This window comes from Mustelus asterias, chromosome 25, assembly GCF_964213995.1.
Source record: "Mustelus asterias chromosome 25, sMusAst1.hap1.1, whole genome shotgun sequence".
Taxonomy (NCBI): Eukaryota; Metazoa; Chordata; class Chondrichthyes; order Carcharhiniformes; family Triakidae; genus Mustelus; species Mustelus asterias.
In genome coordinates, this window is record NC_135825.1 from 10,090,256 (window position 1) to 10,102,575 (window position 12,320).

The 12,320-nt window shown below is 44.6% G+C and overlaps 1 protein-coding gene across 2 annotated transcripts in view; it reads left to right on the top strand.

Moving 5' to 3' along the window:
- The window catches only part of pik3c2b (phosphatidylinositol-4-phosphate 3-kinase, catalytic subunit type 2 beta), a 191,054-nt gene that overhangs the window by 149,514 nt on the left and 29,220 nt on the right, over positions 1-12,320 (top strand). For both annotated transcript variants that reach the window (XM_078242059.1, XM_078242060.1), the window contains 3 exons: positions 10,184-10,364; positions 11,311-11,418; positions 12,201-12,293. In XM_078242059.1, the coding sequence (XP_078098185.1) occupies positions 10,184-10,364; positions 11,311-11,418; positions 12,201-12,293 (382 nt within the window). The remainder of the gene's footprint in view (positions 1-10,183; positions 10,365-11,310; positions 11,419-12,200; positions 12,294-12,320) is intronic.

The window sequence follows — 12,320 nt, forward strand, 5'->3', positions numbered from 1 at the left end:
TGGCAAGGCCAGCATTTATTGCCCATCCCTAATTGCCCTTGAGAAAGTGATAATGCACTGTCATCTTGAACTGCTGCAGTCCAGCTGGTGTACGCCCAAACTGCTGTTAGGGAGGGAGTTCCAAGATTATGACCTAGTGATGGTGAAGAAACGGCGATATAGTTCCAAGTCAGGATGGTGAGTGACTTGGAGGGGAACATGCAATTGGTGGTGTTCCCCTGCACCTGCAGCCCTTGTCATTCTTGGTGGTAGCGGTCATGGGTTTGGAAAGTGCTTCAAAGGAGGTATGAGCGATGGAAGCAGTAGTGAGGTTATCCTTATGGATGTGGGAATCTGTCCGCAGTAAGGCCGATGGCAGCATCTGTGGCTCACTGACGGTGCAGCCCTGCTTGAGGACGGTGTGGTTTTAATATTGGAGGCCTCACGGGCCTTAGACCAGCTACTGGCAAGCCGCCTCCAGTTAACTGTCCACCGGTGGCGGAGACCCTTCCCCCAAAGGCAGGCCTAGTCAGCCTCCAAATGGGCCAATTGCCCAGAGGCAGAAACATGTTGGGGCCAATGGCCTGAAGCATAATTCTCAGAAATTTCAACTTTGAACATTTGTCCACAGGACTGGGAAGATATCGCTGGGTGTATGCAACCACACCAATACAAGTCCTTCAGCTCTGTGCCATAACTGTTTTGCCTGGTCTAGGATTGGGCACATGAATGAATTCTGATTGAACCTGGAACTCGGCTCTGTTCAAATTAGGATTCCTTTGTTGTGCTACATGTCAGTATTAATATAGTCACTCTGACTTTACTGAGCCAACCTATCCTTGGAAGTTTCAGTGGAACCACAGCTCTGAATTAATTAGATGCAATTTCATGTATCATTTGTTCCCATACTATACTGTCCATTACATGGGACGCAGCCTTGAACACTACCTTCCACCCCTCCTTCTTCCTCTGAATCGAGTCTTTAACTTTCCTCGGCAGCTGGTACCAGCATCTGGGTACCAGGTGTTAATGACCATGGTTGCCACTCAGCAGTGAGCCACTGTTTGCCAAAGCTGTCAGCAGCTCGTGAATACATCAGAATGGTCAGGACTCTTGTAAGTCGGCAGGACGTTTGGACAACAAAATGGAAACATCAGCGTCAAACCTGGGCCACATCGGATACGCTGAAGGATCGTGTGCCGTTCCCTTGTTTCGGCAACTGTCTTGATGTATTACAGTGGGGAAAAAAATTGCAGCTGCTTTATGGGCAAATGCTATCCATTCTGACCCTGATTTCAGACCTCTGATCAAAGCACTGCTCATAAACAGCAACAAAGTTATTACCATGCATCAATAATAATGTATCATCGGAGAAAATGAAGGCATATATCTGAATCCCTGGCTACAAATTAAACTGATAAGCGTCAGAAACTATGCAGGCGATAAAAGCATTATTCAAACACTGAAATGAGGCAAGAAGTTTTTGGGAAGAACAAAACAACTTTGAACCTTGATCTATCTCCTAATTTGGAAATTTAAGACATGGCCCAGTGTCAAAAGATTTTTCCAGGGCCAGGCTCCGAGATACTCGTGTTTGTTTTTGAGGTGAGATGTCCAAATGGTTTGTAGATCAGACATCATAGAATCATAGAAACCCTACAGTACAGAAAGAGGCCATTCGGCTCATCGAGTCTGCACCGACCACAATCCCACCCAGGCCCTACCCCCATATCCCTACATATTTACCCGCTAATCTACGCATCCCAGGACACCAAGGGGCAATTTTTTAGCCTGGCCAATCAACCTAACCCGCACATCTTTGGACTGTGGGAGGAAACCGGAGCACTCGGAGGAAACCCACGCAGACACGAGGAGAATGTGCAAACTCCACACAGACAGTGACACCAAGCCGGGAATCGAACCCAGGTCCCTGGAGCTGTGAAGCAGCAGTGCTAACCACTGTGCCACCGTGCTGCCCTGACCCCACCCCCACCAAGTCTTGATAATACATGGCATGAAACCATGACAAATCCAATTCTACCTGCGTTGATATTATTCATTGGTTTGTTCTGTTGAAATTTTGTGATCCACTTTGTGGGATTTTTCCCCCCACTTAATGAATGTGGGAATTGCTGGCAATGACAGCCTTTATTGGTTGACCCCACCAACTGAGTGGCTTGCTAGGCCACTTTTTTAATGAATACATTCATGGACATGGGACGTCGCTGAACGGGCCAGCATTTGTTGCCCATCCCTAATTGCCCCTGAACTGAATGGCTTTTAACTAGGCCATTTCAGAGAGCAGTTAAGAGTCAACCACATTGCTGTGTATCCAGGGTCAGATACGGGCCAGAATGGGTCAGGAGGGCAGATTTCCTTCCTTAAAGTATATTAGTGAACCAGATAGGTTTTCTTTTACAACAATCAAGTAGTTTCATGGTCAACATTACTGAGGCTAATGTTTTATCCCAGATTTATTTAATAAAACTGAATTTAGATTTTCCCAGCTGCCATGGTAGGCCTTGAATTCCTATCTTCGGGTTGTTGATCCGTGCCCCAGGATTATTAACCCATCAACATAACTACTGCAACAAAAACAGAAAATGCTGGAAAATCTCAGCAGGTCTGACAGCATCTGTTGGGGGGGGGAGAATAGAGCCAACGTTTCGAGTCAGGACGACCCTTTGTCAAAGCTCAGCCTTGACAAAGGGTCACCTGGACTTGAAACGTCAGCTCTTTTCTCTCCTTACAGATGCTGCCAGACCTGTTGAGATTTTCCAGCATTTTCTCTTTTGGTTTCAGATTCCAGCATCCGCAGTAATTTGCTTTTATACAGAAGGCTGAGAAAGTGCTAAGAATGTCCATCAAGTGAACAGAACGTGAAGATGGCAGAACAGAGGTACAGGTTGTTAAGGGACTGCCTGAGGAATGTGGCAGTTGCCCTGAAAGGGAGGGTGGGGGAGGGGGGGGGGCAAGAAGGAGAGCTAGAATGGAGAAGTGGAAAAATAGAAGTGAAAAGAAGGATGATAAAATAGATAAATGAGATGAAATGAAATGGAATCAAATAAATGGAAATGTGGGTGAAGGTGGAGGGGAGAGTTCATGCTCTGAAGTTGTTGAATTCAATGTTTCGTCCAGAAGGCTGTAAAGTGTCCAATCGGAAGATGAGGTACTGTTCCTCCAGTTTGTGTTGGGGAACATAACATAACTATCAAACCCCCTTAAAAACCATAAATTGGCGAGGGTGATTCTTTGTGGATTCTTTGTGGCTTCTCTGGTGGATAAACACAAGATCTTGTGTGTATCAATTGTTTGAAATATCTGGGACTGTAAATTCACACTTTAGCAGTGGCCTTGAGGCTCCCCGACCCTTCATTACGTGGGCACTGAGGGCAAAATACTTGAGCGTTCTTCCCGTAAAGGAATGAAGTCCTGATCTGATTCATGTTGTAATTTCTTTTCGAGATTGTTAGAAGACTACTGATTATTATGTGCTTGTATTACTAGATTCATCCTGACTTAAGCCTACTTCAGAGAATAGAATCATAGAATCTGACGGTGCAGAAGGAGGCCATTCGGCCCATCGAGTCCGCACCGACCACAATCCCACCCAGGCCCCATCACCATACGTTTACCCTAGCTAGTTCCCCTGACACTAAGGGGCAATTTAGCATGGCCAATCCCGCACATCTTTGAACTGTGGGAGGAAACCGGAGCACCCGGAGGAAACCCACGCAAACACGGGGAGAACGTGCAGACTTCGCACAGTCAGTGACCCAAACTGGGAATCGAACCCGGGTCCCTGGCGCCATGAGGCAGCAGTGCTAACCACTGCGCCACCGTGCCACACTTCCATCCCGTAACCTACTATAAATGACAGACAACCAAAATGTCACTGAAACAGAAATAATTAATTTTTCACAAGGTAAAACGAGAGACATCAGTCAGTTGGCTTTTAATAACAGCTCTTTAATGGGGCTGGATTAACCAGTTTTGCCCGTGTTCCTGAGTTTAATCACCTCGGGCTAATTTTAGCACCCCCTTGCTGGGTTTCAGGGGAAAATTGAAATGAAAAGCACAGAAACAGAGCCAGTTAAGAGTCTTAAGACTGGATTGCTGAATTCCTTGTTTGAAAAAGCAACACTTGAACCTAGTTAGTAGCTCCAATTAAAATCAAACTGCAGTGTAGCGTGGAATATTGCTGTGTACCAAATCCAGTGCAAAGTGCTGTTTCATGCTGTTTCAATTGCGTGTGATTGCAGTGACCTCAAGTGTATATGATGTTTACAATTTGTATAACATTATATGAGATTTTAAACCAAGCCTCCAATTGCACTGACAAAGGTGTGTAAGATCCCACAGCACGACTGGGAGGAGAGCCTTTCTGCCCAGTATTCGAACCAGTATTAATCCCTGAACTGGTATTATTAAAATACATTGTTCATTATCTCATTTCTGTTTGTATGCAAATTAGTTTACACATTTTCCACTTTTCAACAATGACTACACTTCTAAAACACTGCTTTGGCCTTTTGAAGTGTTTCAGGGTGTCATGAGGTCATTAGCAGTGTGATATAAAAGAAGTGCTTCTTATTTATGCATAATCTCGACAGAGCAGAAGGAGACATGATGTGGAGATGCCGGCATTGGTTTGGGGTAAACACAGTAAGGAGTCTAACCTGGTGTTGTTAGACTCCTTACTGAGCAGAAGGAGGCCATTCAGCCCATCTGGACTGCACCAACTCTCTGACACAGCATCTTTTCCAGGCCCTCTCCCCTGCCCTATCCATGTAACCCCACACATTTACCATGGCTAATCCACATCATCTGCACATTTTAGGACACTAAGGGGCAATTCCTATTATGGCCAATCCAGCTAACCTGCACCCAAAAGAGAGAGCGCTGGAAAATCTCAGCCGGTCTGGCAGCATCTGTAAGGAGAGAAAAGAGCTGACGTTTCGAGTCCGGATGACCCCTTTGTCAAAGCTGCCAAACCTGCTGAGATTTTCCAGCGTTTTCTCTTTTGGTTTCAGATTCCAGCATCCGCAGTAATTTTTTTTTATCCAGCTAACCTGCACACCTTTGGACTGTGGGAGGAAACCGGAGCACCCAGAGGGAAACCCACGCAGACACGGGGAGAATGTGCAAACTAATCACAGACAGTGACCCGAGGCTGGAATCAAACCCGTGTCCCTGGTGCTGTGAGGCAGCAGTGCTATCATAGAAACATGTCACACCAATGAATTACTTTTTGATGTACAATGACTGCTGTTGTAAGTAAACATGGCAGCCGGTATGATGGTTGCTGGATAACTAGTTAATTTGTTTCTTACTTATATTTGGCCAAGACACTATGTGACCTCCTTGCTGTTTTTTAGATGGTAGCACAGGGTTTAAATCAAGGAGAAAAGGTCTTGAAAGGGGACACTCCTTTGGTGCTGAATTGATTACACATCAGACCCTGTAAATGGAGTGAATCCACAAACTACCTAACCCAGTGCATGGTCAACTGAGCCAGACTCCTGTAGTTTTCTGCAGGTAAAGTTGAAAGTCATCCAAAATTCTGCTTTCCGTGGTCTAACTATGTCCCTGTTCACCCCTCACTTACTGACTTCCATTGGCTTCCAGTTAAACATTCAGTTGATTTGATTTGATTTATTACTGTCACATCTATTGGGATGTATTGAAAAGTATTGTTTCTTGCGCGCTGTATGGACAAAACACATACCATTCATAGAGTACACAGGGGAGAAGAAAAGGAGAGAGTGCAGAATGTAGTGTTACAGTCATAGAAGTGTAGACAGAGTCAATGAACGGGAGGTTAGTTTGCATGATGGACTGGGCTACGTTCACAACCCTTTTGTAGTTTCTTTTGATTTTTTGATTTTGATTTATTGCTGTTACATGTATTAACATACAGTGAAAAGTATTGTTTCTTGCGCGCTATACAAAGCATACTGTTCATAGAGAAGGAGATGAGAGAGTGCAGAATGTAGTGTTGCAGTCATAGCTAGGGTGTAGAGAAAGATCAACTTAATGCAAGGTAAGTCCATTCAAACGTCTGACAGCAGCAGGGAAGAAGCTGTCCTTGAGTCGGTTGGTACGTGACCTCAGACTTTTGTATCTTTTTCCTGACGGAAGAAGGTGGAAGAGAGAATGTCCAGGATGCATGGGGTCCTTAATTATGCTGGCTGCTTTGCTGAGGCAGTGGGAAGTATAACCAGAGTTAATGGATGGGAGGCTGGTTTGTGTGATGGATTGGGCTACATTCACGAACTTTTGTAGTTTCTTGCGGTCTTGGGCAGAGCAGGAGCCATACCAAGCTGTGATACAACGAGAAAGAATGGTTAAAGAATGTTTAACTGCAGTAGGAGTCAGAATCATAAACTAAGAGATGAGTGGCAGAGGTTTTTCTGAAGAGAGTTGCAACATTTTGCTGGTGAGAGTCGTAGCTGACATAACAAATTTCCTTAGTCTTCTGAGAAAGTAGAGGCATTGGTGGGCTTTCTTAACTATAGTGTCGGCATGCGGGGGGGACCAGGACAGGTTGTTGGTGATCTGGACACCGAAAAACTTGAAGATCCCGACCCTTTCTTGCGGTCTTGGTCAGAGCAGGAGCTATACCAAGCTTTGATACATCCGGAAAGGATGCAGTTTCAAATTCCTGTCCTTGTTTTCAAATCTCTCCATGGTCTCATCAAATCTGTGCTGCCCATCTCCAAGATACCTTCATTTCTGCAATTCTGGCCCTAACTTTAATTGCTCCTCGTTGATTACTGTGCCTCCAAGTGCTAAAGCTGTAAACTCCAGCAGTGCCACATTGAACTTCTCTGCCTCCCTTTCCTCCTTTCAATCACTCTTAAAACCTACCTTTTTGAGCAAGCTTTTAATCTTCCGTTGTAGATGATTAAAAGATGATTAATGTAGATTAGTGTCAGATTGGTTCGATAAAACTCTTGTAAAACACTTCTGATTGTTTTATTACATTAAAGAAATGAAAGTTGCTGTTGCTACACAGCAACTGTAGATTGGTTAAGTATAATTGACATTCCTGGGAAAGTTGGACTTCGAATGCTGACTGTTGCAAATAAAAGTGTGACTAACAAGCAGCACTGGCAGTCACGTCAGTATAACTGCATTGTCAGACAGTTCCCTCCCTTTTCCCTGATAATCTCTATGTGAATCATGATGCATCCTCCCATAGAATAAACAGAGAGGTCACATTGCTGAAGAATGGCCTGAGGCGCTCGCGACATCAGAGAGCCAGAGCTGCTGTAAATTACTGTCAGCAATCAAGAGCTGACTGGCTTCCAGTCCTCAATACACGGAAGACAAGTGTGGGCAGGAATCCCACTGGAACACTCCTCAGTAATAACGCAGCAGTGACTGATACTTGGTAGGTGACAATGCACAAACCCCGAACAAGTCAGGACATGCAACAGATCAGAAGAGAAGGAAAGCTAGGTGGTACTCATGCATTAGATGGGAAGAGAGTTTCCTGACACAATGAGGGAACGATCATCCGATTAGGATAGCCAGCTCAGCTAAGCAAAATACTGCGGATGCTGGAATCCGAAACAAAAACAGAAAATGCTGGAAAATTCGCAGCAGGTTTGACAGCATTTGTGAATCTTAGCATCTGCGGATGCTGTCAGACCTGCTGAGATTTTCCAGCATTTTCTGTTTTTGTTTCAGCTTCTCACCACTTGATATAAAGAAGGTTTAAGCTTGACCAGTTAAATTGGGAGAAAAATGGCTGCCAAGAACTAGTCCTTTGTTGGGCAGAGATCGGATGAGATATGATGGTGATACATTTTTAATTCATTCGTGGACATGGGCGTCACTGGCTGGCCAGCATTTATTGCCCATCCCTAGTTGCCCTTGGAGGGCAGTTGAGAGTCAACCACATTGCTGTGGCTCTGGAGTCGCATGTAGAACAGAAGAGGTAAAGCAGATTTCCTTCCCTAAAGGACATAAGTGAACCAGATGGGTTTTTCCGACAATCGACAATGGTTTCATGGTCAGCAGTAGATTCTTAATTCCAGGTTTTTTTTATTGAATTCAAATTCCACCAGCTGTCGTGGTGGGATTTGAACCTGGATCCCCAGAACATTCACTGAGTTTCTGGATTAATAGTCTAGCGATAATACCACTAGGCCATCGCTCCCCTGTTTATTATTCACTTTCCGACATTTCTACTCTGAGGTTCATCTCAGGTGAGCCATTACCGTGTGTGCGCACGTGTGTGTCTGTGTTTCAGTGGGTATGTTGCTTACAGTGTAACATTGCATAGGCTGGGATAAGAGTAGATAGGAATAAGGAGGGAGATGGGTATCCTGTGGCAAAGAAAGAACTGAGAGTTGTTATATAGTGGTACAACATTCAACTCAACAGGTTCCTGCTGGCATTCACATTCCACAGTAGCCGTCTCCTATCCTATTTCACTTCAACCCTTCCATTTAAGCTTCTATTCCCTTTTCCTTGATGAAGTTATCCCCTTAAATGCACTAATGCTTGTGGTAGCGAGTCGCACAGTCTATCCTGAAACCAAAGGAAGCAGGTTAAAATTAATTGGCCAAAAATATCGGGAGGAAATGAGCATTGCGGTTTTACACAGAAGGTTGTTTTAATCTAGACAATAAATGGAAAGGAAAACAATGCAGGGGGATAGGGGAAGGGGGCGAGGGCAGTGGGAAAAATTGGAAAACTCTACTAACTAGCCAACAGGCACAAAGGGCCAAATGACCATTAGCACGGTCTGATTCTATATACAAGTCAATCTCATGTGGCTCCACATGTGGAATCTAGGCCAAGTGTAACATTCAGGTGGGGGGCACGGTGGCACAGTGGTTAGCACTCTGGGAAGTATTGCTAAAATTATACAAGACACCACGCCTGGAATGCTGAGAACAGTTTGGGTCCCCTTATCTAAGAACGATATCCTGGCTTTGGAGGCAGTTCAGAAAAGGTTCATAGGTTGATCCAGGTAGGGAGGGATTTATTTATGAGGAGAGGTTAAGTAGGTTGGGCCTGTACTCTTTGGAGTTAGAAGAATGAGAGGCGACTTTATCGAGACATAGAATCATGGAATCCCTACAGTGCAGAAGGAGGCCAGTCAAGCCGACACAGACTCTCCGACAGCAATCCCACCCAGACCCTATCCCTGTAGCCCCACATATTTACCCTGCTACTACTCCTCCTAACCTACACGTCTTGGGACACTAAGGGACAATTTAGCATGGTCAATCGATCACAGGCTTGTACTGTGAGAAGAAACCAGAACACCCGGAGGAAACCCACGCAGACACAGGGAGAATGCGCAAACTCCACACAACAGTCGCCCGAGGACAGAATTGAACCTGGGATCTTGGCGCTGTGAGGCAGCAGTGCTAACCATTGTGCCACTGTGCCGCTCCTATATAGGACTGGATTATCCAACCTCACCTGCAACCTCTGTTCTCTCTGGCAGCAGTGGTGGTGTATGAATGACTGCAGAATCTGGCCCATAGGATTTGGAGGGGGTTTGACAGGTTAGATGCTGAGAGGTTGTTTCCCCTTGTGGGAGGGTCTAGGACCAGAGGGCATAATTTCAGAGTCACATGTCTTATGGACACATCTATTGGCTGCTGTTCCAGGGATAATTCCATGAAATATTATTTTGCCTTTTTCCCAGTATCCTAATTGTGGTGAAGACTTCCCAACTTTGTGGTGTTGGGCAAACTTTTCCTGATGTTCCTCGACGCAGCATATCAAACATTAAGATACTTTATGGTGTATGATGCTGTATGTGCGTGCACGCCATTGTTATGTAAAGGTGCTCGGCAGAGCAAAGGTTAATGCGGGACTGGAGAATAGCATTGCCCATGGTATGATGTTAGAGTCACATGGTAATAGACTCGAAGGAATCAACCTGCATGGAGACAGTACTAGCATGTATGTCAGCAACTGGGATCTGTACATTGTTCTGGGTTAAAAATAAAGTTTCCATGTTCAAACATATGTCTCAAGATCTCATCATTCAGACATCAAACTAACCCACAGCACATTGTACACTGGGCTACAGTTGATGAAACAGCAAATCTTCAATTGGGATGTACAAATAGTCTTATATGACACGTGAACCCTTTAATCTCTCATCTCAATCCCCTTGTCTCACAGCTTTCTGCTTGAATAGTTTTAAAGTTTTTGTTTTCTTGATTCGCAGGTTATTGAAGGATGCGTTAAATGACTCTCACTTCAACGCCCGATACCAGCATCTTCTAGGGGCCTTGCTGTGCTGTGTTGGAAAGGGCATGAGGGAGGAGTTTGACAAGCAGACCAAACTAACTCATATCCTGGCTAAAATAGCACAGAAAGTCAGAGACATTGCTCCATCTTCACGCCAGGTCAGTAGACAAAGGGTTTGTGCAGCACTGCCCTCACACCAGGCCAGTGCATGAAGGATTTGCATATCAGGAATGAAGGGTTTGTCATATGAGGAGCGGTTGAGAAGTCTCGGTCTATCGATAGAGTTTAGGAGGATGAGGGGGGGGATCTAATTGTAACTTACAGAATACTGAGAGGCCGAGATAGAGTGGACATGGAGAGAATGTTTCCACTCGTGGGAGAGACTAGAACTCGAGGGCACAACCTCAGAGTGAAGGGACTCTCCTTTAAAACTCAGATGAGGAGGAATTTCTTCAGCCAGAGGGTGGTGAATCTGTGGAACTCATTGCCAGAGAGGGCTGTGGCGGCCAGGTCATTGAGAGTCTTTAAGACAGAGATGGATAGGTTCTTGATCAATAAGGGGATCAAGAGTTACGGGGAGAAGGCAGGAGAATGGGGATGAGAAAAATATCAGCCATGGCGGGGCAGACTCGAGGGGCCAAATGGCTAATTCTTCTCCTATATCTTATGGGCTGTACTGAAGCTTTACCAATGTTGAAATACTGCCTCTTATTGTCTTAGATGTTGTTAATAGCAGAAATCCATAATTGAGTTGAGTTCTCAAATTCCCTCATTGCTCTGGTTCTTTTGTAAGAACAGCTGAGGCAAATTTCACTTGGGCAGTAATGAGAAGGAGAACATCACAGACACTTGGGAATTGCATTAGGATTCTCTAATAAGAAAATATTCATAGTCTCTGGACTCATTGGAGCCTCCAGCCACTGCGGGCTGTTCCTTCATTGGTATATCATGAGCATTTCTGCTGATACGATCTGTAATCAAGGGAGCAAGAGGTCCTTGGGGATTATGACTGTTTTGTATTCTGACTGGTATAAAGTGTTCTGTGCTAACTAAGATTTAACTATGAGAAGTTATGGAGACAGCTGGTTGATCTTTCTCTTACAGACTGTACTACGGGAAAACATGGAGGAGGTGCAACAATTCTTCAACGTTCAGGATCACTGTCGCTTGCCTTTGAACCCAAGTCTTATGGCCAATGGAGTCAATCCAAAAGTGTGTTACATTCTGTAAATCTATTTAAGTTTGCACTTTTAAAACCTCCTTAATTCAATTTCTTATCTTGTTTCTTTGGAAGTGTTTCTGAGATTTCTTTTTCTTCAATTTGGAATGTAACAGTCATTGGAAAGGCCAGTATTTATTGCCCATCCCTAAATGTCCTTTAAAAGGTGATAGTGAGCCAACTTTTTGAACCACTGTAGGGTACATCCACAATGCTGTTCGATAGGGAGTTTCAGGATTTTATCCCTGTGACAATGAAGGAACAATGATGCATATCCAAGTCAGGTGTTGCATGAATTGGAAGGAAACTTGGATGTGATGGTGTTCCCATGTGCCTATTGCCCTGGGGTGACGGAGGGAGCTGTGTCATTCTGCCTTTACTTTGAGAGGATGGTCTTGAAATTTCATTGACATTGTCGATAGAAACAGCCCTGTCTCTAAAAGCCTCACTTCTCAACTCTGAAATGCACAGAATTGGATTTTTTTTTTCATTCACAGCATGTGGGTGTCACAGCATTCACTGTCCACCCTAATTGCCTTGTGGGGTGAGCTGCCTTCTTGAACCACTGCTGTCTATGTGGCATAGGTACACCCACCGTGCTGTTAGGGAGGGAGTTCCAGGATTTTGATCCCGCAACATTGAATAAACACCAATATATTTTCAAGTCCGAATGGTGGGTGGCTTTGAGGGGAACTTGCAGGTGGCAGCAAATGTTTGAGACGGGGAGAAAGGTGGGTACAAACATAAGACAAATGTTATTTTTTTGCACCCACAGGCCTGTTCTTTCTTCAATTCCAATGCAGTTCCTTTGAAGATCTCCTTCATCAATGCAGACCCTTTAGGGGATAACATTGATGTAATTGTTAAGGTAAGTTTATCTATTTTGGAATACATT